This window comes from Acomys russatus, chromosome 4, assembly GCF_903995435.1.
Source record: "Acomys russatus chromosome 4, mAcoRus1.1, whole genome shotgun sequence".
In the NCBI taxonomy this organism is placed as follows: Eukaryota; Metazoa; Chordata; class Mammalia; order Rodentia; family Muridae; genus Acomys; species Acomys russatus.
In genome coordinates this window covers 47,880,792-47,905,735 of record NC_067140.1, presented here as the reverse complement: position 1 = coordinate 47,905,735, position 24,944 = coordinate 47,880,792, and the positions used below count along the sequence as shown (strand labels likewise).

Genomic DNA, 24,944 nt, shown 5'->3' with positions numbered 1-24,944 from the left:
TTAATCTCTCAGTACCTTGATCAGAGAAATTAATACAGGAATATGAGAGATGTGGTATCATAGGAAAAAATATCCTTTTCCAATAAAACTATATTGTTAGTTTCTCTTTTGAATTGATATCTCCCCAGATTAGTCAGTAGGTCTTCTTGTGTAGCCCTTGGTCCCTCCAACTTCCTCAATCTTTCCTTTTACTCTTCCACAAAACTTCCAGAGCTCTGCCTAATGTTTGGTTGTGGTTCTCTGCGCTTGTTTCCATCACCTGCTGGATGAAGCTTCTCAGAAGACAGTTATGCTAGGCTCCTGTCTGCAAGCATATCAGAGTATCGTTAATAGTGTCATTTGGGTTGGCTCTCTCCCATGGGGTCAGTCTTAATTTGGGCCAGTCATTGATTTGCTGTTCCTTCAATCTCTGCTCCATCTTAATCCTTACACTTCTTGTAGGAAGGACAAATTTGGGGTCAAAGTTTTGTAGATGGGTTGGTGTTCCTCTCCCTCCACTGGAAGTCCCAGTTAGCTCCAGGAGGTGCAGACTTCAGTCTTCCTAACCAAGGCAGCTAGAAGTCTCAGCTTGGCTCATCCCTGTTGACTCCGTGGGAGCCTCGTGGGTCCCAGAGAGGACCCCCCGCCCACTCCACCGATTTCCTTTCTTTCTGCTGGTTGTCCACCCATACTCCACCTCTGCTCTTCCACTACTGTTAACCTCCCCACCCCTTTCCTCACACTGTTGCCTCCTTCCATCTACTTCTGCTACCTCTTTTATTTCCTCTTCTGAGTGTGATTCAAGCATCCTCCATTGGGCTCTTGGCTTCTTTGAGTCTGTGAATTATAGGATGGTTATCCTGTAATAAACGGCTAATACCCATTTATAATTGAGTATGAACCATGCATGCCTTTCTATGTCTGGGTTACCTCACTCAGGATGATCTTTTCTATTTCCATCCATTTCCCTGAAAATTGCATTATATTTCTCATTCTTCCCCATGTTATAATGCTAAATAATATTCAAGAAGTAAAATTTATTACCTTTAAGAAATTCCTATTGTAGGGACTTGGGCATAAAATTCTTCCACAGTATTTCCACCACCATCTTTATGATTTTCTGCTGTTTCTCAATAACAGTGTCAGTCATTGTCATCAGTAATTAATATTACTATACATTGTATTGTATTTAAAGGAAAGTAACTTCTATTATGTGATTATCTTCTATTTAAACTGGCCTATCATTTTAATTTGTTTTGAAGGATTTACTTATTTATTATAGAGACAAATTATTTATCTGCATGTATAGAATACATAAATCTTTATTTTTCTCAATATCTTGTTTGAGAAGAGTCTGGATATGAAATGTTGCTTCTGGTTCCCATCTCTTTAGTTGGGGCAGATTTAAGGTTGGGTAGGGTGCAGAATCATATGGAACATTGCTCTGTCCTGTAGATGTTACTGCAATCCATTGGATGGAACTCACTTGGAGCAAGCAGCTCTACTTGAAAGCCCCGGCTCTGTCTGTTGCCTATAGCCTCATAACATGGGCATCTAGTTCAAGAGGTGATAGGAAATGGAAATATTGTTTAACTTAGTGTTGGCAGTCATCTGAATTCATTCTCACCCTTTCAGTGTTTGGCCGGCGTTCTATTCCTTATCTGATGAAAAATTTAAAAGTAAAGGCTTTAAAACCTGCATACTCAAAACTTTAGTTATAATGTATTATACTTCTCCCACTTGCAAGTTAAAGTTATTTCAAGTCAATAACTGCTATAGGCTCATTAATTGCTGAGACCTCTATCAAGCCCTGACTCTAAGACCTTATGTAAGCCTGAGATGGCACAGCAGTTCATGGTGCTCAATGCTCTTCTCAATTCAGTTCCCAAAACACACTTTGGGTACCTGTGACTCTGGCTCCACGGGATGTAACACTTTCTTCTGGCATTTAGGGTGCCCTCGGCCTGCTTCTCCATAAAAAAAATTTTGTTTTGTTTGTAAAACAAAAATAAAAAAGATTTCATTATTGTTTTCTCTAAATACCCTTTACCATTCATTATGAGATTGTGGACCATAGGTCATAGTTACTGGAGTATATGCCTTCAGATGTAATTCCTCTCCATATAGAGACTCCGTATAAAACAAAGGCACTTGTAATTCATCTACTCAACTCCCTGCATACTTGCTTTCTCCACCATTGCAGAGAAAATTATGCATGGATATAAGAAGGGGCGAGGAAAAAGAGACAGTGCGGGTAGTGAGGTCATGCTGAGGATCAACCCAAAATATTAAAATCACTCCTTGTGGCTCTCTGTTATGCTCTAGAGTCTCTAATTCTGTCTTTACCTAAGAAATACTCCATGTCAGAGCAAGTGAATAGGTTTCTCATCCTGTTTCAGATATACAGTCTTTGTCTCTTTTTATTTTAACATAATCTTAAATGAAATAAAATTACATCACTTTCTCCCTCGCCTCCCAGCTACTCTACCTCAAACTTCTTTCAATCCTGTTGATAGCCTTATTTTTACAGTTATTGTATGTACATATGTATGTATGCGTGTGTGTGTATGTGTATGCATTCATGCATATATGTATGCATGTATGCATTTGCACACATTATCTTCCTTAATCCAAGTGAAAAAACGGTTAGCTACCACATTTCTCCTAGGAGCTTTGAATTTTCTTGGAAGCATATTGTCCTTTTTGTCATTCTATGAGGCACATTCATATATTCTTTGAGGCTTCCCATTAAGCCCAACTATGACAATGTTATTTAAGCTAAGAACTAAGTGTAGAAATTTTGTGGCATTGCCTTAGGATTTTCTGAATTCTTGCATCCATTCTCCTTTTTAGAGTTGGATGAACAGTGTTACCTATATTTGATCACATTAGAAGTCATTTGAACTGCTACTTTTTTTTAACAATTTATATGTGGACCTTATGTAAACTAGAAACCTGTATTTTTACATAAGTGTTGGGTTGGTTTTTATGTGTTTCATAGATATTTTTTGCTTGTCTGTGAAGTAAATTTATTATTCAGCAGCTATATACTGATGGTCTCTTCTTCCAGCCTTCAGTACCTTTATAATTTCCAGTTGATTTCTTTGTTGTCCATAAGTTCCCATTAATAATGATTTTGACTCTTTTATAGCTCTTTCTTTTATAGATACAGGTCACATTTCAGGGCTGAAGGTATGACTCATGAGTTAGAACATGTACCTAGCATATGGCAAGATCTGGTTTCCCAAACAATTTAGCAAGTCAAATTGTGTGATGATTTAATACCAATAATGTTGAAGAAGGCTTGAGATTCTAGAATCTCTTATTGGATATTTGAATTTTCTCTGATTCACTAACTTAAAAGTATAGTCATCAAACACCCCTATTATCTGAATGCAATTGTTTTTCACACATAAGTTTTTAATGTTTCAGGAACAAACAACAACTAAACCACATTCAGAATTCTTAAGGGAAAGCTGTACAATTTCATCAGTAAATGAAATGGAAACCAAAATTAGAAGCCTTAAATCTACACTGTCTAAACTGAAAGTTAGAAAAGCATTACGTGCACTAGAACTGGAACGCTATAAGTACCTCTATTATGAAGAATTAAGCATTAGAAAATCATTTCAATATTACTTAAACAAGTAAGTAAGACACACATATGCAAAATACATAGTAAATTCAATAATTCGTCTCTAGACCATAATTGTTAGCAAAATACTATTTGTGAAATTCCCATAAGGAGATTGTAAATTGGATGATATGATTTTGTAAGTAATACTATTATATAAACTTAATTTAAAAGCATCACTTCTATAAATTTTAATAGTTTCTGCTTTTATTGTGCCTTGTATTTTCACATACTTAGAATGAATATATTTTCACCTTTGCATTTTTGAAACTTTTTAATTAAGACAGTAATATTGACATCAAACTTATTGTAAGAATTCTCATAAATTAATTATTTAATGTTAACTTTTGTTTAAGGTAGTTAGCTTAAATCCAAGGGTACAAGTACTACCACCTCTACTTCCACAGACATTGCCTGGCATTTGGCATTTTTTCTTCCATCTTATCTTTTGCCACTAGAGGGAGCCGAGAGACAATATATCCTTAGTTTCTGTATTCTCCATAAAAGTGTATTGTATTATAGGGAAAGATTAATATGAGGCAAAAGAAAGTCTAGACCACAGATTACTTAAAATTATCCAGTGAGAAGATTTTGGAAGATAGTTTGGCAAATTCCACTCTTGCTGCCTTAGTAATGATGAAATGTGATGAAATTGTGTCACAAACTTCTTCAGTTCTTTTGATTATCAGCTCAACGATCATATTCTCTCCAGAGGTTGTTATAAAGTATTCCCAAGTACCGAATGTTTAACGAACCAGTGAGTTGAAGCAGGAGCATGGGTAATGGTTAACCCACAGGAACATGGTGAACGTACATGGAGCTAAAACAATTACAAAAGAATAGTTGGTCTCTGCTACAGTTAACTGTAAGGACACATGAGGCTCTAACTCCATTTAAAAATGATGGGACCTGTGTTTTGACAGTTCTTATATAGATAATTACAACCACTAAAAGTTTAATACTGCAAAGGCCATATCTTGTCCAGAAGACAGAGTTCCACAACATTGAAATCCACATGTTCATACATATTTCATTTTAGTTTATCAAATGTATACATTTAAGCATAATATAACAATGCTATAATAATTTTCATGAAATAATACTTCTAATCAACAAGATGAACATCTACTATTTTATTTCCTTTTTATATATTTTACTAAATATTCTATTCTAATAACATTATGAAGAACATTATAAGTATATCCAGTCTAGAAAACCAAAGTCCTTTTAGTCAAGCTATGTATCACTGATAAACATACCTTCCTTTAAAGTTATAATTTAATATTAGCAATATCTCTAGAACTGCATGTATTGTCTTTGGAAAAAATTTGTATCCATAATATATATATTTGAAATACTTAGAAACATCTTTATTGTTAATGTGCCATTTCCATGGAAATCTCATTTAATTTTGTAGTGGTATTTTTAAAATGCAAGTAACTTAGTCCCTTTCCAAGGGAAGTGGCAATTTTGGACTTTAATTTTCTTAGGAGTAACTCAGAGAATATCCCGACAAAACTCCACATGGAAATGGAGCACAGCAGTTCTGCAGCAATTTCTCAAAGCATAAAGCCTTACTCTGAGTGCTCTTCTCTGGGATGTTTTGATCGCATCCCAGGACCTAGAAGAAATTTGCTCCAGGGAGAAGGCTTGACAGCATCTCCCTCACCAAATAACCCGGAAAACTGCCTGGACATGGTTGGCCATCCTTTGAGTTTACAGTTCAGGTGTAGGTAAGGGAGGCCACAGTGAATGCTGATGAAGAACAAAACTAGTGGCGTTGGAGAAAGGGTTCCACTAGTAAACTGTGCTTCCATGCCAGTGCAGGGGCATGAGTTCAGATCCCTAAAATCCACTTAAAAGTTTGGCATGGTGACTGTAAATACTGTAGTGGGGTCAGGGAAATGGGATGAGATAGAGGCATCCTGTGGTCTCAGTCAAGCCAGTTTACAATGAACTGTGATCTCTAGGTTCAGTATAAAACTTTGTTTAAAAAATTATCAACTGGAAAAGAAAAACATGAGAAATAAGCTTTCCTGCACATAAGTGCATGTGCTGGTGAGCACAGCCCACCCATCCCCAACTAATGTGTTAACACACACATACATAAATACACACACACACACACAAGTGAAACAAAGAGAGAAAACAAAATAAAAAATGGTATAAATTTGGAAAGTTCCTCATGTTCTTATTTTTATGAGACATCATTTACAAACTTTATATAATACATATAAAACTTTCTTTACATTGGTTATTATTTATTTAAAATCTGTACGTAAATGACTTTTTAGTAAATGATTATTTCTGAACAAACAAGGTTACCCAAAGGCCTTTGCAGCAAAGCCTGAGCACCTCAGTTCAATTTCAAAGCCCACTTGTGAAAGCAGAGAGCAAGTTGTTCCACCAGTTGTCAAGTGACCTACACAAAAGTTTTATGGCATGTTTATGTGTACACCCAGACACAGACACGCAATAAATAAATACACAGACACATGGATGCATAAATGAACAAACATAAATGAAAACAATCATTCCTGCACATAATTCTAGGGATACTTTGACATGCTTTGGCTTAGTTTCTAAATGAGTTTAGCTGAGCTGTGCACACGTTTTATTCAATATTAGTTTTAGGCTTCCCATTTCAATTTAAATCTGAAATGCTGTGTCCTCTGTACTAGGAGCCATTGTATACTTGTGTTTTGTTTCTATTTGATTTTATTGTTTCAATTACAAGTTATGCACCCGGCCTAAGAAGATATATCTTTTAGGTTATGTACATTGAGAATCATTTTTTGATGACTGAAAGAACATGTTTGGTTCTGAGAACTGAAGACTCTGTGTTTTTGAAGCAGACTCTCTACCACCGAGCTAGACTCTTAATTGACTTGCAGGTTATAAATAACATCTAACTTTTTCTTTCAGATGCAACAAGAGTCCCAATAGAATTACAGATAGAGAAGCACACAAAGCCAGGTATGTTGCCAAACACTATGAATTTAATTTAAAAGCAGATTTATAAAATAAAATTTAAGTAGTAAATGGTTTTCTTTCTCTTTATCTCGTTGGATTAACAAGTCTTGTTGTGGATAGTAAAAGAAATATATAAAGTGTAAAAATCCAGTAAGAGGAATGTTATTTCTTTATTATTAACCACCTGTAACTTTATAAAAATCCAAAAGAGTACATTTTTGAAAGAAACATAATTACAAAAACACCGAGTACCAACACATGCTGGCGAGGATGTGGGGAGAGAGGAACACTCCTTCATTGCTGGTGGGAATGCAAACTAGTACAGCTACTTTGAAAATCTATCTGGTGCTATCTCTGAAAACTTGAAATAGGGCTTCCTCAAGACCCAGCTATTCTACTCCTTGGAATATACCCAGAAGATGCTCCAGGACACAACAAGAAAATTTGCTCAACCATGTTCATAGCAGCCTTATTCATAATAGCCAGAACATGGAAACAGCCTAAGTGTCCCTCAGTAGAAGAGTGGATAAGGAAACTGTGGTACATATACACTATGGACTACTACTCAGCTATTAGAAACAAGGAATTCCTGAAATTTGTGGACAAATGGATTGAGCTAGAAATGATCATAATGAGTGAGTTAACCCAGAAGCAGAAAGAATCAAATGGTATATACTTACTTATATCTGCATACTAGCCCAAGGGGCATGTCCCATGAAAGCCTTCACTTACTAGGAAACTGGGACAGAGGGGAGGACATCCTATTGGGACTCTAGATGAGAGAAGCATGGGAGAATAGCAAACTAGAAGGATCCAGAGGGTCCTAGAAACCTACAAGTAGGACAATATGATAGGCAGATTTGGGCCCAGGGGTCCCGCTCAAACTAAGGCACCAGCCAAGGACAATACAGGCGGTAAACTTTAAACCCCTTCCCAGATCTAGCCAATGGTCAGAACATTCTCCACAGTTGAGTGGAGAGTGGGATATGACTTTCTCACGTACTCTGGTGCCTCACATTTGACCATGTCCCCTGGAGGGAGAGACCTGGTGGCACTCAGAGTAAGGACAACAGGTTATCAAGAAGAGACTTGATACCCTATGAGCATATACAGGGGGAGGTAATCCCCCTCAGGAACAGTCATAGGGGAGGGGAATAATGGGAAAATGGGAGGGAGGGAAGAATGGGAGGATACAAGGGATGGGATAACCATTGAGATGTAACAAGAATAAATTAATAAAAATTTTTTTAAAAAAAGAAAAGCTGAAGCAGCTGCTTTAGCAGAGAAAGGAAAGCTGATACAGACCACTGCCTGGGGAAGGTGGGCCCTGAACGGCTGCACTGGGCTCAAAAAAAGAAAAAAAAATGAACATCAACAACACTCTTCCTGCAAATAACACATACGTCTGAATAATAACTTTAACCATTAATGGTTCCAATTTTCCTATCAAAAGACACTGGCCGACTAAATGGGTGAAGAAACAAAATTCAACTCTCATCTACAAAAAAGCCACATCTTATCTTTAAATATAGATACTGCCTATGAGAAAAAAAATTGAGAAAGGAATACTCTGATCAAATAGCACCAGGAAGTAACCAAGTAGCATCATATCAATATCTGACAAAAAATTCCTAAAACTAATTAGAATAAATAAAAAGACATACTTCACTCCACTTAAGAGAATGTTTAACCAAGAACACATTATTATATTAAATGTAGATGCCCAAACTCTATTGCAGCAAATTCTATTTAAAAACATACCACTGAACATCTTTAAAATGTGCCATCGCAATTCAGAAAGTCATACTTAGTAATATATTAGCCATGTATCAAATTCTCCTTAGAAGATATTTCTGAAAAAAAAAAATAGCGATTACCTCATGCTTACCGGTAGACGTGTTGGAGGACACCTAAATTACGTGTGTCCTGGAAGTAGAATCGTTAAATGCTTAAGAAAATTTCATAAAAAGAATTAGTATACTGGAAATGAAAAATGTCTGTATATAGACCCTACATTTCTTGTACTTAACACCTATTTAGCGGTTTTGTTTTTGTTTTTGTGGGTTTTGTTTGCTTGTTTGTTTTTAATTTAGGGTAGCCTTGGTGGCCATGGGCTTACAAAGATCTACTTGTCTCTGTCTCTTGATTGCTGGAATTAAACTTGTTTAATGACACACCACACTTGAGGGTATTTTGAAAGGTTTATTTAAGTATTTGGTATTCCTTTCAAAATATTCCATTTTGTTTCTTGTCATTTGTGCTAGTGCTTGCTTTTCCTTCATTATTTTGGCTTATATATGCTTTCCTGCTTCTCTTTTGTTTCTTTCTGAATATTTTTATGTTGACTAAATATTTCCATTTTTGTTGTAAAAGTATCAAAAGCACAGACAATTTCAGGCTTTATAGGTACTTAAAGACTAGTCAAAATGCTATCCACTCCTTGCATATAATACCCTGAGAAAGATGATTACTTTGATATAAAATGTTAAACTAGAGACTTTCAATGGGCCTCCGTGAACATACTAGACATACATGAGGTTTGAGCGAACATTTCTTAACATGAGGGCAACTTTCTTTGGGTGTTTTAATGAAGCATTGAAAGATTGCTTCTATTTATTACAATTAGAAGATATCAGAATATGTTTAGTAAGTGAACCCAGAGATACAAGATAAGAATTGAATGAACAAAAGACAGGGAAATTTCAAAGAACAACAGTGGGTAAAGAATTTTTTGATTGATTTATTGATTGATATTTTTCAAGACAATGTTGCTTTGTGTAACCTTGGCTGGCCTGACTCACTTTGTAGGCCAAGTTGGCCTCAATCACAGAGATCTGCCTGCCTCTACCTCCCAGAGCTCTGGGATTACAGGTGTGTGCCACTTTGCCCAGCCAAGACTTTATTTCTAAAATAAACTTGTAATTGGAATTTGTTAATAGCTATGTACATTCGTTATGTAAAATAAGGACTCAAGATATATAAACTTATCTGTAAGGGAATATTAAACTTGTGAGATAGAATAATCCTAACAAATATTTTGCTTTATCATCTTTATTCTAGGAACTGACAATCAACAAAATTTCTATTGACAAATTAAAAATTTTGAAACAATTGGAAAAGTTTCTATAGCAGATAAGGATATGGATCATCTACTTTAAATTCTCTCTCTCTCTCTCTCTCTCTCTCTCTCTCTCTCTCTCTCTCTCTGTGTGTGTGTGTGTGTGTGTGTGTGTGCATATGTATGTATGTACATAAGTATCTCTCTGTATGTCTGTCTCGACATACATATCTCTGTTAGTATCAATGCCATAGAGACATCCAAGTGTTACTGAGTTATATATATCTGTGACCCAGCTCAGGTAAGTTTTATCCTACACTTCTTTGCCATCTCACTGATATTTTACAACAGACATGTGTGATAAATAATAGCTAGGTCTGGGGTGCACACTCATGGTGCTGCACTTATGCAGTTGTTGTAATTTATACAGTAAGATAGCTGATTAAGTCTACATTTAACCAGATTTCATTTTATTTTTTTAAATTTTTTATTAATTTATTCTTGTTACATCTCAATGGTTATCCCATCCCTTGTATCTCCCCATTCTTCCCTCCCTCCCATTTTCCCCTTATTCCCCTCCCCTATGACTGTTCCTGAGGGGGATTTCCTCCCCCTGTATATGCTCATAGGGTATCAAGTCTCTTCTTGGTAACCGGCTATCCTTCCTCTGAGTGCCACCTGGTCTCCCCCTCCAGGGGACATGGTCAAATATGAGGCACCAGATTACATGTGAAAGTCATACCCTAGATTTTAAATGATAATGAAATAGATGATACCATAAGGGTCACTATACTGAAATCATATTTCACATTTAGAAATCATACATGTACACACAGAACCCTCCTGAAGTGGGGACCTGGTAGTGAGCTGCCTTAGGAAAGATACATTCACTTTACATCCCAATTGTAGTCTCCTCCCTCATCAAATCCAGATCCCATTTCCCTCCCTCAGACCCTCTCCCTCCCTCCCCTAGTCCTCAGAATGGGGAGCCCTCCTCCCTTAATGTCTCACCTCAGCCTATTCAGTCTCATCTGGATTGCCTGCACCCTCTTCCACTGTGTCCTGGAAAAGATGCCTTGCAAGACAAAAGTGATCAAAATGTGGGGGCCAGAGACCATGTCATAAGAGACCAAGTCCCTACTCCCATATTATGGGAACCACAAGGAGAATGTACTGCTTATTTGCCACATCAGAGCAGAGGGTCTAGGTCCTCACTCTGCTATGCACAGTCCTTGGTTGGTGCATCAGTCTCTGCAACACCTGCCTCCTCTGCCCAGATTCAATGGATCTGTTGGTATCCTTTTGGAGACTCTGATCCTCTATTCCCCAACTATTCCATAAGCCTCCCTGTGCTCTACCCTAGAATTTGGCTTTGTGTCTCAGCATCTGTTTGGATTTCCTACTGGTTGGAGTCTTTCAGAGGACCTTAAGGTAGGCTCCCTTCCTGTTAGTTTTATTCAAATGTTTCCAGTGTCTATTTATCCTTCTTAATGAGAATTAAGCATTCTTCTTAGGGTCCTCCTTGTTATTTAGTTTCTTTACGTCTGTGAATTGTAGTGTGGCTATTCAGCATTATTTGGCTAATATCTGCTTACAAGTGACTATATACCATGCTTGTCTTTCTGGGTCTGGGTTACCTCCCTCAGGATGTTCTTTTCTAGTTTCATCCATTTGCCTGCAAAATTTCAAGATTTCCGTGTTTGTAGTAGCTGACTTTTATTCCACTGTGTAAATGCACCACAGTTTCTTTTTCCATTCTTCTGTTGTGGGACAGGTAAGTTGTTTCAGATTCTAACTATTAAAATAAAGCGGCTACGAACGTAGTTGAGCAAATGTCCTTGTATGGTGGAGCATAATTTGGGTATATGTCCAGGAGAAGTATGGCTAGGTCTTGAGTTAGAATTATTTTCAATTTTCAGAGAAAGCTGCTGACTAATTTCCAAGGTGCTTGTATAAGTGTGCACTCCCACCAGAAATCGAGGAGTGTGTCCCTTTCTAAACATCCTTGCCAACATGTGCTGTCACTTGAGTTTTTGATCTTAGCCATTCTGATAGTTGTAAGATGGAATCTCAGAGTTCTTTTGATTTGCATATAGCTGATTACTAGGGACATTGAACATTTCTTTAAGTGTTCCTCGGCCATTTGATATTCCTCTGTTGAAAATTCTGTTTAGTTCTCTACCCCATTTTTAATTGTATTATTTGATTTGATGGTGTTTAATGTTTTGGGTTCTTTATATATTTTGGATATTAGCCCTTTGTCAGATGTAGGATTTGTGAAGACCTTCTCCCAGTCTGTAAGCTGTGACTTTTTCTGTTGACAGTGTCCTTTGTCTTAGAGAAGCTTTTCAGTTTTTTGAAGTCCTACTTATTACCTGTTGATCTTAGATCCTGAACTATTGGTGTTGTGTTCAGGAAGTTGTCTCCTGTGCCAATGAGTTCAAGTTTCTTCCCCACTTGTTTTTCTAACAAATTTAGTGTGCCTGGTTTTATGTTGAGGTCTTTAATTCACACTTATCTGAATCAGCTGATTTTTCTATAGTGGGAAGGGTTACATAAAGTACTATTTAAAACAATAATCATAGTTCAGACAAGAACAAACTAAAGAAAATCATGACATTCAAAGTCTGTATGGGAAGTCATAGAAACTAGTGGAAACCTATTGAAACTTTGCTAAATTGACGTGTTTAATGGCATTCTGATCACTGATATTCAACTTCTACTTCTTTTCTACATTAACGTCAATGGCTGTTGAGTGATCAACTTCAAACCACATGTCTTTGTCACCCTTCCAGGGCTGAGTGATCACTGTGGAAGAGAGGGATGAAAATAATGTACAATATGGAGGATGGGAAGGGGTATTGTATAATTATAGTGTAATTATACGTAATATGCATTGACATGACAGCAGAAGAGGGTACTATGCAGAGAATGAAGAGGACAAGAAAAGAGAGTAGAACTACAAGAGGGAAGTTGGTAAAGAACATGCTTTGTACTTAGAAAATCCACAATGAAACTGAAGTTTGTATGTTACCTAAAAACTTAATAAAGATGTTCTATGAACTTTTGACTCTAAATGTGATTATATATTCACATTACATTTCTAATAGGCAAGAAGGCCATTCGTAATAAAGTATTCTATTCTTAATAACAACAACAAAGTAAATATCATATATTGAGAATAAAAATACGGCAGAACTCATCACTATCTACCTAAGCATTTAATTCCCCTTCTAGCATTGTTATAATGCACTCTTTGTCCATCATAAAGAGCCTATCAGTCTTTGTTGGAAAATTCAAATCACTCCTTTTATAGAAGTTGAAACATGATTTGAAGGTTAATCTTGAATGGCAACTTGGGTAGATTGAAAAATTACTGTAATACCAGTAAGGCATAACTCTTGGTATGCCTTTCAGACTATCTTAAGAGAAAGGGTTTAACCAGTTGACTGGATTAATCACTTGATAAACTCTTGGCATGATGACATTACTTGGAAGTGGGGAATTGAAGAGACATGACCTAATATGAGGATATAGGTAATGGTTATTTCTTTTTCTACTATAGTATTCTAGAAAAATTACTGCCTTGCCCCTATTTTGTGCTCCATATCTGCCATACTTGTCTTTAGACATGATTTGAACATCTAATCACCATGTTTCTACCTATTGGCGTAATGGTCTGCCTAATCTGAAATATATGAAGTATTTGTGGAAAATAAATTCTTCCTGAAGTTGTTTCTGTCAAGTTTCTTGTCAAAACAATGAGAAAAATATCATTACTCATTACATACTGCACCTGTAAGAACTGTATACCTAGACAATATATTTCAAAATTTCTGAACACATATCACAATCTTTATCATCCCTGGTTATGCTGAAGTCGTCAAAATAAGTAGCCTGATAGTCATTGGAATGTGATAAAATGATACAGAGAAATGCAACAATCTGGAGCCTTTGGACATTCTACAGCCATGCAATGGAGAAGGGATTCCCATGAAGATGATTCTCTTGCAGTTATTTTCCCCCAATTAGCAGTACCTGTTTCTCCATGTATGTCATTTAGACGGTTCTCGAATCACTGCATGCCAATATGTCTGCAGCCAGTGGTAGTGCCCAAGTAAATCACAAATTTAAAAACCTAAACATCATTTTATGTCTGTGGGTATTTTTTGCCAGAATATATATCTATATATGTGTGTTTTTGATGCCTCAGAGGCAAGAAAGTATTGAATCCATAGAGCTTGAGCAACAAATGATTTTAAGCTACAATGTGGATGTTAGGAATAAAACTCATACTCACTAAAAGAGTAGATGATGATTTGGGGTGTGTGTGACTCTAAGATCCTCTGGGATGGCTTCCCATAGGAAATGGTGCATTAAACAATAATGGCTAATCTGAAAGCTAATCTTTTATAATAATACTCTTAAATGTGAATTCTGAAATTTTGAATTAGCAAACACTGCTCCAGTTTCTTAAGATTTTATCAATGAGGTAAGATTCTGGAACTTACCAACTGGGTGAGTTTTAGTTTTCATCCCTGTTGGATGAATTTAGAGAAAAATATTCATTGGAACTTGAGAATTTGGAAAAGCTGCACTGATACCAACCATCACTAGTGTGGACACTAATTCTGCTGTTTCTTGTGGCCTGGTATCTTTTTCTAATATCAAAGTTTTTGTCTAGTGGATACATCCAATTAAATAATGGTTCATCCAGAAACCTACATATGGAGATGGCTTCAGATATGGCAAACCCACCCCTGGGCAAAAAAAAAAAAAAAAAAAAAAAAAAAAATAAAGAAAAAAGAAAAAAAAATTCCTATTGTCTGCCACAGAGAGAATTCTGCCTAAAATGGGCAAACTTGGATACAGGTAGAGTTGACAGCCTAACTCCACCAAGACAGGGTAAACAAGTCCTCAATAGTCCCTGCTTCGCAAATATGTCTGTCAGGTAAAGTGGGCCAGAGGGCCAAAGATGATGCTCCAATGTGTTAAAGAATTTCAAGTGATTATTCGGGTAACAAAGTGTCATTTTTTTTTTTTCATTTTGGAAGCTGCTAATCTACATTTCGTATTTACTCAGCTAATTAATTTTATTCCTTCTCAAGTCTCTGATGGTGTTGAAGACAGTAAAACATAACAAATAAAATGATTGTGTTGTGGCTCTTGTGTGTATATATATTGTATTTTGGTATAATGATATAAATGTATAGTTAAAAGGTTTTGTTTTTTAGACTAAAAGGGGGAAATGTGGAAGGATGCTGAGAGAATGTATCAACCTTCAATAAAGCACTGTTTAGCCAATCAGCTGGGCAGAAGGACAGGAAGTGGAAGGCGGGACTGCTTGGAGGGGAGGAGAAAGTGTGACAGTTGGGGATGAGACAAGGCTTTCGAAGGTTAGAGGAGGACAGTGGGCACTTGACAAGGACCGGCCCAGGGGTCATAGTGGCAAATGCTTGGAATATATGAATGTTATAAGGTTTAGAGTAGTTTGTTTAGTTTATTAGTAGATTAGAATCCGTTCAGACTCTGCCTGGTGAAGTGCTGGCAGCTTTAAAGCACCTTTCAGTCTACCTGTATCAGTTATACACTTTGTAGGTCGAATGGATACAAAATGCTGTAACAGGCCTGGTATCTTTTTCTAATATCAAATATTTTGTCTAGTGGATACATCCATTTATGTGATGGTATATTAGTCTCTTGTTTTCCCAGAAAACAACCACAAACATGCCTAGAAAAAAAAAAGCAAATCTTGTCTCCCAGCAATATGTCTAGCAGTGCTCTGAGTCAATGCAGTGAGCATCAGTGTTTGTCCCAATGAAAGGTGTTCAGGGAATTACTCACTTTCCAACATGAGCCACATGACAGGGAAAATCCTCCATTTTTTATAATTTACTACTATACCATTCATGTTTTTCTTAATGTCTTCATTCATTTCAATGGATTGTGTGAGATAAGATAGGGAATAATCATGAGAGTCAAAGAATAGTATTGTTTGAAACCAGAATAGTATTCATTGGACATACAATGTTTAGGAGAGTCAAGTATCTCAGAATAAAAATAATGTATTACTTTGCTTATGTTTTTAAAACTATGTGTAGTAACATATAAAAAAGAACAATAATTTTGAAAAAATAAGTATATTCTTGTTTCAAAATGTACAGTTACTGTCTCCTTAAAGTTTAAATTATTTACAATGTTAAAATTACATAAATACATAAAAACATCTTGGCTTTTAAGCACTACAGCAGATTGTCTAAATTTAGCGTGCCAGAGGAGAGTTTACAATTCAACTTAAGTTTACAAATGAAAGAAGAAATGAGGCCAGAATTTATGGTAACTACCAGAAGTGAATGATGACTGTAGTAACAGAAACAAAGTGATCCACATTGGCAAAAGCATAGTTGCATCTTGGTTAAATAAAAAGACTTCCATGTGACATTTACCACCACTTTCTATTTGCATGATGATAAAAGCCAAAAGGAACTACGAATACCAGGAAAGGGTCATTGGTACATTTGCAGTGATATTCCATGAGGTTTTCAGAAACCATTATTTTTTTTTAAAAAAAGTATTAGTTTCTTTTCCATTGCTGTGACAAAATACCCTTGAAAAAAGCTGTGACTCTATTCATAATAGTTAGAAATTAGAAACAACTTAGATGTGCCTCAACTGAAGAATGGATAAAGAAAATATGGTACTTTTACACAATGGAGGAGTATTCAGCTGCTAAAAACATATTAAAATTTGCAGACAAATGGGTGGAACTAGAAAAATTATCCTGAGTGAGGTAATCCAGGTCTAGAAAGATAAATATGGTTTCAATATACTTATATCTGGATAATAGATATTATATAAATTATAGCCAAGCTACAATCCATAAACACAGAGAGGCTGGACATAAAGAAATGGACTAGGAGGGACACGTGGATCTCCCTTGGAGACAGAAGTAGGGTAGGGTTTTTAAAATTTTAACTTAAAAAAAAATGATAATTTAAGTCTTGTGATTACATTAGCCAGTGGTTGCAATTCTTTGGTAATTTTTGATCTAGTACTTTGAGCCACTTCTGTGAATTTACTGGTGCTCTTAGCAAGAACTCAACAAATATTCAAGTTTGTGTTGCTTGATTATGTCCTTGTAAATTTATAGCGTTGCATCAAGTAATCAAGTGTCAATAAGCCCCACAAACTATATAAGCAATTTACAGTCTAGGTATATAGCTGTATCTGCTAACGGTTGTACAAGGACCATCTGATGATTTTGCCTAAGGACAGAACTTCTAGAATATATCCCGTCTTGCTAGGTAGCACTTGATGCCAATTTTTTGTGTGTGTGACAAAATGCATTCTACTAAAAGACCTCAGGACAGCACCTAGTGGCCACAGTACACTTTCCCTACAACTGCACTTGTTTCTGCTTTCAACTCAGCAGCTTACAAGTACAGAAATGTCACTGCAGTTACAGAGTGCACAGGGAATCTGATGGTTTGAAACCAGGATTCAGGGGAGACACGAACTGTGTAAGGTCATGATCATGACAGGAAGATGAGGAGAGAGCAGGAATAAGATCATTAAATAAAATATATAAAGGATCATAATGAAACATTATTTTAGAAAAACTTATTTTACTGACTTACACAATATAGGTTGGGTATTTCAACAATGGCTGCCAACATATTGGACAGGCTGAGAACATGGTAGATTTCAGGGTAGAAGCCTGGGTTCCCTAGAAGTGCCCATATAGTGCTGAAGCCCTGGTCTGCTGGAGAGCTTTTGGTCTTCAGTATACAGTGGAACCAAAACAAACTAGAGTGTGATGTCAGTAAGACATGCCAACACCAGCAGTAGTGGCAATGAGGTTATGGGCTCATACCAACAAGAAATGATGGTGGTCATGCAAAGGAAAACTCCCTTTCCTTTATATTTATTTCTGGGACACCATAAAGTTGTCTTTTTAATTAAGAAATACCAGCATCTTTGTTTTTGGTACTTCCCTATAATTTAATGATCAGAAAATCCCCAGTGTCCCCCAAAACAACATAGGTTATTGTCATTGCTCTTGGTTACACACAAGAGCTAGATGCTAAAACATTATTAGTAAAGAAAACACATACTGCTAATAAAGAATACAGATATCAAGCTGGAACTAAGGTAGAAGCTTCCTAGCTATGGGCTGGTACTCATGGTGTTAGAAGGTGCTATGAAGGCTCTTGGGGTATAGAGCCATCAGTACTTGCCCAAATGTGACCCTAAGTGCTACAGTGTTCACCTGCCAGCCAAGGTGTACCCAGTGGTGCACTCAGGGCATAAGTACTGTGAGATGAATCCAACTATTTGATTGGATCTGAGGCTTCTCCACGGCATGATCACTACCCTGGAACTGTCAACATTTTGAAACCCTATGGCTAGGAAGACATAGATTTTAGGGGAGAACGTACTATGATGTTTTTTAAAAGACATGTAGCCAAACTGACTCTAACATTTATTCGTGTACTCACAGGTGGGTGCTACCTTCTTGCCTGGGGTCAGAGATGCTTTAATTTGCATGGACCAGGAGTTGCCTTAGAGACTCACAATGCGCAAGAGTGCTAAGATAAGTGATTGTTGCATGCTTAACCCTAAATGAACCATTACACACACACACACACACACACACACACACACACACACACACACACTCAACACACCACCTACTAATGCACAGGGAACATGAAATAGAGAAGGGGTGAATATAGATATACATGCATGTATGTGTGTCTCTTTGTATAGAACAGGTTCCTTTAGGTGAAAAGTCAGAAGTGGTACAGCAGGACATATATTTTTCCTTTTTGAGAAAATCTGTATTGACTTCCACAGTGCTTATATCAGTTTAAAATGCCTTCCACACTTAATCCTAGTTACCATTCAATAATCAGCAGGGCTAAATGCTGAGACAGGAAATATCATTTATGATTAACTTACAATTCCATAATACTTATGATAAAATGCCCAGTAGATACACTTACATTTCTTGAATGGTCTTACAGCTCAGTTGATCTCTTCAAAAATATGAATGAAAGATTCTAGAGCTAACTTAATAAAAATATCTGTAGTAATTTGTGGTGTTGTATACCTACAATTCCAGAATTCTGTAGGCAGAGGCTGAGACCTAGCAGAAGTTGGAGACTGGCATTGTCTATATAGTAAGATTCAGGCTAGCCTGAACTACAAATAGAGACCTTGTCCCAAAGAAGAGAACAAAACAAACAGCACATCTCCCTGAAGCTTTGCAGATCGCTTTGCTTAGTCCATCTTACTTTCACTACAGCCTCTCTTGAGAGGGTTTGAGTGCTGCTATATCTTAAAAGCACAAGACACAGTTAAGGAATGCAATTCTAAAAGCCATCCATGCTGTGGCAATTACTTGCCTAGAAGAGACATGAGTATAAAAGGCCTTCGTCAGCCTTACATGTTTTATTTCTCTTGGATTTCCAAGTAAACAGAGCAGCAAGAAAGTCAAGTGACTATAGGCTAGGATGGTAATTGTCAATCTTTACACTGATTTTCTAAGACTGCAGTAGTGTAGTTTTGCTTTATATAGCTCCTTGAAACTTCTACAATGTCAGCTGGAAATTTTGAGCTGCATAATCTTTCTCCCAAAGTTTTCAGACGTGAGCAGGCTTCCAAGACTGGTTTTACTTTAACCAGTTTGACTGAGCTCTCTTGTGACTCCAGTCAGTGGGAACTCCAGCACTCAGTTTTTGACACCACTGGTAAGTCAAACATTATATTGCTGTTTGATGTTTTAACACATTCCTGTATGTCCTTAATAGTAAAGGTGTAGCAAATAACTGTTAATATCATCTACTTTGTGGAAATACAACTTATGTCAATTTAGTTTGTTGCATTTCTTTTTCTCCAAAAAAATATAAACAGGTTTTGAGAAAGAACAGAAGAGGATGTAGGTGGAGAGCTGCTTTACCGGAGTAACATGTCCAAAAATTAGAGGACTTAGAAATTTTTGAATAAAAATATGAGCTTTGTTCTCTGGATTCTCTGGCCTCTCAATACTTAATTTTCTATTATTAATGGAAATAGGCATTTATTCTTAAGCAGGAGACAGTAAGAAAGAGCATGTTTCATGCATCTCTTCTATACTCCTGAGTCATTTCATACTTATATAAAGGATACTGTATTTTCTATTTTCTTTAAAATAAATGGCTGCTCCTGTTGCTTATGATTGTCGCAACCTGATATATCTAATGAGTGCTGTAAGGTTGATAGATGTCAGAAGGAAAAACAAATTGGAGACAGAAAAGAATTAGTTAATCAGAATCTAACATGACTTTTTTTTTATTTGCTCTGACATTTTGCTGAATTTTTGCTCTTATAATTTATATTTGTCATCATTTTCAAATTTGGGGACTATAATATAATTACATAATTTTCTCCATTCCCTTCCTTGCCTCCAAATCTTGTCAAAGGTGCTGCCCACTCTCCTTCAAATTCATGGGTACTTTTCAATTAATTGTTTTTGCATGTTGATTGTCTAATTGAGAAACTTATATTTAGGAATTTATATGTGTGTAAATCTACATATATGTATGAACATTTAAAGATTTTGAATTATAATGAGTTTTGAGATGCCAACGGATAAGTTGTTCATTGTTAGGTGCCTTTATGTTATAGGTGGATATATTTTAGATATAAAAATCACACTATGATTTGCTTTCCTCACACAAGAAGGTGAAAGTCCAAATGGTAAGGAGAATTATCAGAACTTTGACTCTCACTAGATACTGATCTTTTCCCTTTGTGAATTGTTTTGGGAGATGAGACAAGAATGTTTTGACCAGAGGACTATGCTAAAAAATTTTGCTGCCCTTTTTCATGATGGATTTGTGGGCAAGAAATATTTTATAAACAATAAGCACTCATGTAGGATGACTTGTTTTATAATAAATTTAGTTCTGAAGCAAGGAGATAAGACATCCTTGGGAAGATTCTTCCAACTATAAGAAAATAAATCTCCAGGCTGCATCTATTGAGTACTAACCAAATTTGCAAATACAAGAAAAATTTTGTGTACATCTGCAAAGTCTCACTACAGTTTATCAACAGTGTGCTTGATAATGTAACAACAGTTGGGATATTCTTGTTTCACTGTGAGGTTAGTTTTATGTTTTTTTTTTTTTTTTGTAGGGGGTGGGACTATCTGACCATTTGTCAGAAGTATTCTTTTAGACTCCACTATTTTCTCTGTGTAGCTGACTGTCACCTCCTTCCCTTGGGTGTAATCTCATTCACAGACTGGTAAAGTACTATACCCTGTTATATTGGCAGTTCCTAAAGACAATATATTTCAGCGGAATTCAGAAAAACTAACGCTATATTCTTCATTTTATGCCCTTTTGTGTCACTCACTAAAAAGCTACCTTAAATAATCCATAGCACTTATTGTAATAGAGCATATATAGTTTTTGTTTATGCTAGTTTACTATTTATCTATCTGTATGTTTATCTACCTTGGAAATTTGCAGAATTTGCAGAATTCCTAAAATTGTATTTTCAGAACTCTTCTTATCCAGAGGAAAGCCCGTTGGTTTTAGATAATCAGGATTAAAAAACATACACACAAGTCGTATTGTACAGACTGAGTAGGTTGTATTTATACATTTTAGGATTGTGTGTGTGTGTGTGTGTGTGTGTGTGTGTGTGTGTGTGTGTGTGTAGAAATACATATGCATGTAACAACAATTAATAAAATAGGGGGCCATGAATTTGAATTTGAAAGAGAGCAAGAAGATGTGTATGCAAGAGAGTTTAGAGGAAGGAAAGGAAAAGGGAAAATCAAGTAATAAAGTATTTTGGCACATGAGCTATCATTGTGAGGGATTGGAAGGCTAATGCTCCACTGCTCCAAATGCAAACACCTGTGCAGTACTCTAATGGTCCTCACTTCTCTAATATTTCCATGACAACCATCCTGCTTTTTCATAGCCATAAACATCTGGGCACCACAAGACTGACTCATCTCACTTTTGTTCATTTCTATAGCTCTGGACAGTTTTGCAACTGTCTTGTTGCTCTCTAAGCCCCTCCACACATTTTCTGCAATTCCTGGGCAGAATAAATATATTCTATAATATGAATGAATTGCTTTCTTCAATTACTGTTCATATTATTCTTTTTTTTAAAATTTTTTATTAATTTATTCTTGTTACATCTCAATGGCTATCCCATCCCTTGTATCCTCCCATTCTTCCCTCCACCCCCATTTTCCCATTATTCCCCTCCCCTATGACTGTTCCTGAGGGGGATTACCTCCCCCTGTATATGCTCATAGGGTATCAAGTCTCTTCTTGGTAACCTGCTGTCCTTCCTCTGAGTGCTACCAGGTCTCCCCCTCCAGGGGACATGGTCAAATGTGAGGCACCAGAGTACGTGAGAAAGTCATACCCCACTCTCCACTCAACTGTGGAGAATGTTCTGACTGTTGGCTAGATCTGGGTAGGGGCTTTTAGGATACTCCCCAATAGCTCTGCCATTGCCTATAATTATTAAACACCACTGTGATCCATGTGATCTTTCCAAATAGTTACCTCACTATCTACAAGGAAAGCACTCCCCCTCATCTCTCTCTCTCTCTCTCTCTCTCTCTCTCTCTCTCTCTCTCTCTCTCTCTCTCTCTCTCTGTTGCTTATCATCTCATTATCTACAAAGACTGTCTTTATGAGGAGCATTACACCTTTCTCTAGAGCTGCATATAGCCATTAATCATCTCCTAATACTTAGCTGATATTTCTTGTGTTGAGTGCCCTTTTAAAATGTCTGTAGTTTGTGGACAAAACACATGCAATATGAGTAATTAATAAAGTATTAGTGTATGTTTTAACCATTTTCTGCCATAGTAAAATTTTTAATTGAGTTACATGTATTTGATTTACAAAATACTATGTATCCACTATCACACAAATAGTACCTGAAACTATAATTGGTCTAAGCAATATTGATATGAAGTTTGTCTTTTTTTTTCACGTTTTAATTTTTTATTGAAATACATGGAATTTAGGGTACACAGATCTGAAACTCTAAGCCTTTACTTTGCATCTATAATTTGTTACAAACATACTGACAACTGTTTCACTTCAGATGATTTTTGCCAAATCATTCTTTCTATCATACTCACTCCTATTTCTTTGTCAATCCTCCGTGTCAAACCTTTTCTCTTCTTATAGTCACTTTCCTCTCTTTGGCATTAATCAGCTAGATTGTATCTTTTATATAAAATACAGATTGTTAAAGTCATGAATTTTGTATTACACAAAATTCCAAAAATTCAATGAGATATTTTGAAATTGTTTTCAGCATTGAACTTCATGATGAGCTTTTAAATCATGAAGATACTAACTTTAAATATACACATTTCTAATATTTTCTTTTCTACTTGAATTAAAAATGGAATTGCCATTTTCCAAACTTAATGCTAAATATAATGCATTGAAGTAGACCGTGTCTGTTCTTTTTCAAGAATCCAAGAAATAGTCATACCTCTTTGTCAAGAAAGAGAAAATTTTGGTTTTATATGGGTTTATTATTATGCTTAAAACTAAAACAAAATTAGAGATTGTTTAACACACCATAATGTATTGTGTATGCTTTTTCTTTTGCTTCATTTCCAATTCTTAGTCATTCACTCAAAATACAATTATTTACTATTTAGCACTGGTTATTAGTTACTGCCATTGAAAATAATATAATAAGAGTGGGGGAAGAGCTACTTCCTTTTAACCTCGACATTATAGCATTGTGTTCCTAGGATATTTTTGCGTATACATTCTTAGCATGAAAATATAAGAGATGAGGTCATAGGAAGTTGAGCTTGTGATTTAAAAGGAAGGGTCAGAGAGTCAGAGAACAATACAAACATTCTTTATGTAATCGCATAGATAGCACATGCCTCTCCAATGGCAATAATTCTCACAAAATAATTATGTTGTTATCACTTATTTTTATACTCTGTCCAATAGATAAATATCTGAAGTCCTCAGAAGAAAACTGGCACCATGTCGTTATCTATACTGTGTGTGCTATGTAAGTGCTTGATGGCCAGTGAGAAGGTGAAGAGCTCAAGCTCTGTGTTCTCAAGGAAATACACTCGCCTTTTCAATTAACCTTACAAGACAGCAAACCAAGAAAAGTTCTTTTTATTACTGTAATATCCTTGATCAGCAGTGATACCACAAACATTCTATCATGAATTTAAAAGGTTCCTGATATGATTTTAAGGCTATAAGTTGTTCATTATCATGGTAGTCATTCTGTGTTAATGAAAAAATGGACATGAAGTGAGTTCTTTGCATCATTCAATGCCTTAAATGGTAACTACAATATAAAACAATAAATTTCAGGTAATATGTATATATACAGAGAGAGAGAGAGAGAGAGAGAGAGAGAGAGAGAGAGAGAGAGAGAGAATATTGATTGATGTTGGTTGTAGATGCCACAGTTGAGAGAGAAATTTACCAAATGCTAAACCTTTATTTTCCTGAAGGAGTGAAGAAGTAGAGGAGTCTGTCACCTTCAAAAAGACTGACACCAGCTACCTAACTACAGTTACTTTGTTCAAACATTATACAGGGTTAATTGGGGTTGGACAAGGTTCCAACTCCCAAAGTTATCTTGCTAGTGTCGGTGCTTCAGATTCTCCAGAGAGACAACACTTCTTCAGTGTTCAGTCTCCAAACAGTTTTCAGCCTCTACTGATTGACCCAAACATAGCATAGGCTTTGCTGAAATATTTCACTCAAAGCCAGACACAAAGACTTTGCTATACATTTCACTTAAAGCAGTGTGTGTGTGTATGTGTGTGTGTGTGTTCACTAAATCCTCTAGTGAGAAGTGTATTCCCATGCAGGACCAATAAATAGCATTTCCATACTAAAATAGCATAAAATTAATTTTAGTAGAACACACAGGTAGCAAAGGCTTCTATGTATTTTTCAAATCCATACTATTTACTTTAGATCTTGATTCTTTTATATGTTACACTAACCTTGTCTTAATATGAATATTAATTAATTCATTTTAGCTCAATAAGTCATTTTTCCTTCATGAACAGTAGGATATTTGTTTGAAGTATGTAGCCCAATCTTTTTTATTATAATTTATTTAGATTACATCCCAGTTGTTATCCCCTCAGTTGTATCTTCCCTTTCTCACCCTCCCACCTTCTTTCACCCTATTTCCCTCCCCTAGACCCCTGACAGAAGTGGACCTCCTACCCCACCATATGACCACAGCCTATCAGCCTCATCTGGA

General features: G+C 36.2%; 1 protein-coding gene across 1 annotated transcript in view; it reads left to right on the top strand.

The window, feature by feature from the left end:
- The window catches only part of LOC127188412 (uncharacterized), a 123,696-nt gene extending 99,287 nt beyond the window's left edge, over positions 1–24,409 (top strand). The window contains 6 exon segments of the mRNA XM_051144878.1: positions 3,412–3,626; positions 5,104–5,342; positions 6,539–6,589; positions 19,286–19,396; positions 23,654–23,717; positions 24,178–24,409. Coding sequence (XP_051000835.1) covers positions 3,412–3,626; positions 5,104–5,342; positions 6,539–6,589; positions 19,286–19,396; positions 23,654–23,717; positions 24,178–24,409 — 912 coding nt within the window.
- Positions 24,410–24,944: the final 535 nt, after the last annotated feature.